General features: G+C 34.9%; 1 protein-coding gene across 2 annotated transcripts in view; it reads right to left on the bottom strand.

Annotated features, from left to right (window-relative positions):
• The window catches only part of DENND2C (DENN domain containing 2C), a 77,824-nt gene that overhangs the window by 29,617 nt on the left and 44,391 nt on the right, over nucleotides 1-3,816 (bottom strand). For both annotated transcript variants that reach the window (XM_017524236.2, XM_017524235.2), the window contains exon 6: nucleotides 959-1,055. In XM_017524236.2, the coding sequence (XP_017379725.1) occupies nucleotides 959-1,055 (97 nt within the window). The remainder of the gene's footprint in view (nucleotides 1-958; nucleotides 1,056-3,816) is intronic.

The raw sequence follows: 3,816 nt of genomic DNA, 5'->3' as shown, positions 1-3,816 counted from the left end.
GAGACTGGGAAGAAAAAGAGGTTTAATTGGACATACCATTCCACATGGCTGGGGACCAAAGGCACTTCTTACATGGTGGCAGCAAGAGAAAAACAGAAGCAAAAGTGGAAACCCCTGATAAACCCATCAGCTCTTGTGAGACTTATTCACCATCATGATTCAATTACCTCCTATTGGGTCCCTCCCACAACACGTGGGAATTCTTGGAGATACAATTCAAGTTGAGATTTGGGTGGGAGCACAGCCAAACCATATCCCCAAGCAACCAAATTAAGAATCTTGCATAAGTTTTTAAGAAAGTTCTAGTGATTTATTATGAATGTTGAAAATTTCTTAATTAACAATGTAAGTTTTATCTAGGCATCTGAAGGATAAAACTTATTAAATGATTACAAGTTGAGTACCACATATCTTCAGTCTATACATGACTAATGCTTTCACACCCACCACAAAAAAAGTCTATACTGATAAATGATTGTAAATCAAAGTAAGACTACAAAATAGTGATTCAGTCTTTCTATGAAAATTAGTCTCATTGGTTTATGATTATTTTTTCATTTATTTATTCATCCAATAGTTATTGCTTGGCATAGAATTAAATAAAATGGATTTGAGAAACAATCCTTATCTTTTTTATTTATATATATATAAATATTTTATTGCACTTTAGGTTCTGAGGTTCGTGTGAAGAACACGTAGGATTGTTACACAGGTACATACATGGCAATGTGGTTTGCTGCCTCCATCCCCATCACCTATATCTGGCCTTACTCTCCATGTTATCCCTCCCCAACTTCCCACCCCCTGCTGTCCCTTATCTTAAAGAAGTTTATATTTAAGTGGGATAACAGGAAAGTAAACTGAAAATTTTATTACATATCAAACATTAAGTTATATGGTGATTCTCCTCTCATACCCTGACAGCTACAGGATAGCTGGAACAGAACACAATTCTTACCCTTTGTTGGAGGTACTTCCTTTCCTGTGTAAGAATGTAACTTCACCCTCTTCTTCCCTCTTTTAGATTCAAATATGTCATCTATTTTCAAGACAAGCTGAAAAAAGGATCAGAAAAATACAAATTAAAACCAACACCCACAAGTTTCACAGTTTGATGACATTAATCTATTAGGGATTCTTATTCAGAGAAAAGACCTATTTTATAAATAGAAACCTTTACCTTTTTGAATTTTGGATTTAAAATGATGATCTTTAATTAGATGATATGTTGTTCTAATATCAAGTCCACATAACATGGGGAAGGAAAGTGGGAAAGGATATCGGATGAACCCAGCACAGGCTTTTAGATTCCTTGTCACTCCACGTCACAACCTGCAGGAAATGTGGCTATTGCACTCTGTATAGTGATCAAGCCTTTACTATTAAACTCAAGTTTTCACTTGCCTGGAGTAGGAAGTAGAACACTTATTTATCTGAAAGGCAGGGTGAGGCATAGTTATTTTTCCTCCCAGAAATTCTTCCCAAGGAGTGGATAAACATACTTAGAAAGCTTTTGTCAAAGGGAATATTCTCTTTGCTACTGGGAGTACTAACATTACAATTTGTTTTAGAAACATGTCATAAAAATAGGAGACCCAAATATACTCAAACACAAAAACTACGTTTTTCTTCCACTCATCAACCTATTTCTCAAGGAAGTAAAATCCAGACCATTTATTTTTAAATTGTTATATAATTGCTTCTCTCCATTTCATAAGTAGTTCGCATTAGAAATTTTTCTTTGCTGCTGGGAGAGATGTGTGCGTGTGCGAGAGAGAGAGAGACAGGAGACACACAGAATGCGGTAAAAAAAGAGGAAAGATTCAGAGCTGATCAACAGGTACTTTTAAAAGGAGGAACTGATTAGTTTTTCTATGAATACTTTTTTTTTTCCTTAAAATTCCAAGCTTAAGTATCAATCCTGATTTAACATACTTAATGCCTAGAATCACAATTGTTAGGAACATTGTGTATGATAACATCCAATAAAGTTGAGAAAAATGCTCTTGTGTTCTCTTTTGTCCTTGTTTCTCTAGCCATCCTGGCAATCGACAGGCAGTGAATCAGTCCAGTATAAACCACCATCCCCTGCCAACCTCCGCACCCCCCTAAAAAAACATGCAAGAAACATGTGCTTTCAATACACAGATAATTACCACATTTTTGGATGAGCTTGTGCTCTTAGAGATTTTTATCGCTGCAATTCAAGTGAAAAATTGCCAATATTTTTAAATATTATCATTACAAAAAACAAATAAGAGAATCCAAAATTTAAAAGTATTAAGGGCTATAGGAAAGATATTTGGGAATAAATATATATTTTGGGTACATAATGACCCAAAATAGCATAATTATTAATTTGCATTTGAAAAGTAGAATCAAAAGTATATTCAATATATAAATATAAAGGAAAGACAACTTCTAAAAAGTGACCAGGCTGTAAAAAATATATATATATATGAAGTAAAGTGATAAATTTAAATTTCTGTCATGAGCTAGGAAGAAGAGCCATCTAGTTGCAAGAAATACTGTAGAATATTCTTCCTAAGAAATGATGGATGTGCTGTACACATAAAACAAACAATAAACGCAGTAGGAAATGTACTCTAGCAAGCAATCCCACACAGCTTCCACAGCAGGGAAGGAAAGAAAGGGTGGGGAAGAGGCATATGGACTAGATCAGTGAGTTGAAACTGTGAAGCAGTTTCCCTTCCAGGGATATCTGGAGGCATCAAAAGGGAAATAAATGAAAACTGACTTTCCTATGGAATGTTGTTCCAGAAAATATTCCAAAGCCAAAATTTGTATTGCATAAGGGACCTAAAAAGATTTAATCCAAGTTGGGTCACAGGTAGAAATGCTGTCATGGCTTCTTCCTGCCTGACAACTAAGAATTCATAATCTTTTTTTTCTCCCTACTTCTCTAAAATCCTTCAGAAAAATATTAGAAAAAGAAAAGTTAGAGCATATCACCTATAATCAGATAGAGAACAAGCTTCAAGTACTTGAGATCCATAATACATAAAATACTAAGGCATGAAATTCAAAGCACTGTAAAGCCTCACTAAACTCTATAATCCATAATAAGAACCACGTCTTAAATGCAATCCTTTCAGGTGTTTGCATTCTTCTCCCTATGAACACACAATTTGTTGTTTCTGGGCCACGTGGGAGGCTGCTTTGTTGTGCCAACATGATCTACCTGAGGACAGAGTTACTGCAAGATGCCTGGCAGTTCTTTATACCTCTGTTTTTAAAATATTCCTCACCATACAGAGAAAAATAAATGGTTATTATTATTATTAGTAGTATTATTTTCACTGAGTGAGATCAGTTTAGCTTTTAAAAACCTCAATGTCTTTAACTTTTCACATAGTAAAGAGGAAGGGGCACAAAACAGATCAGAAGAATTAAACTGTGGAATAGAATATTCCCCAAGGAACCAATCAACAGTTATTAAACCAAGAAACAGATGTGATTTTTGTTTAATGTTAAAATCAGGTACAAAAAAATCAGGTACATGTTAAATGAATATATATAACTAAGTCAGATAGGATTAAAGAAAGGAATAATATTTAAGTGATCTGATTTCTTCATTACAGTAGAGTATCTACATAGCATTTTGTCAATCCTGAAAACACCCTACATTACAGAAGAACAAAGCAGCAAAGAAAGTTAAAACTTTTTTCATATAATTTCTTAAGTGTTTCTACTAAAAGAAAATGTGGCCGGGCGCGGTGGCTCAAGCCTGTAATCCCAGCACTTTGGGAGGCCAAGGCGGGTGGATCACGAGGTCAAGAGATCGAGACCATCCTG

This window comes from Cebus imitator, unplaced genomic scaffold (genome assembly GCF_001604975.1).
Source record: "Cebus imitator isolate Cc_AM_T3 unplaced genomic scaffold, Cebus_imitator-1.0 Scaffold32, whole genome shotgun sequence".
Lineage (NCBI taxonomy): Eukaryota > Metazoa > Chordata > Mammalia > Primates > Cebidae > Cebus > Cebus imitator.
Note: the sequence above shows the minus strand (reverse complement) of the source record. Positions and strands in the feature narration are given on the sequence as shown.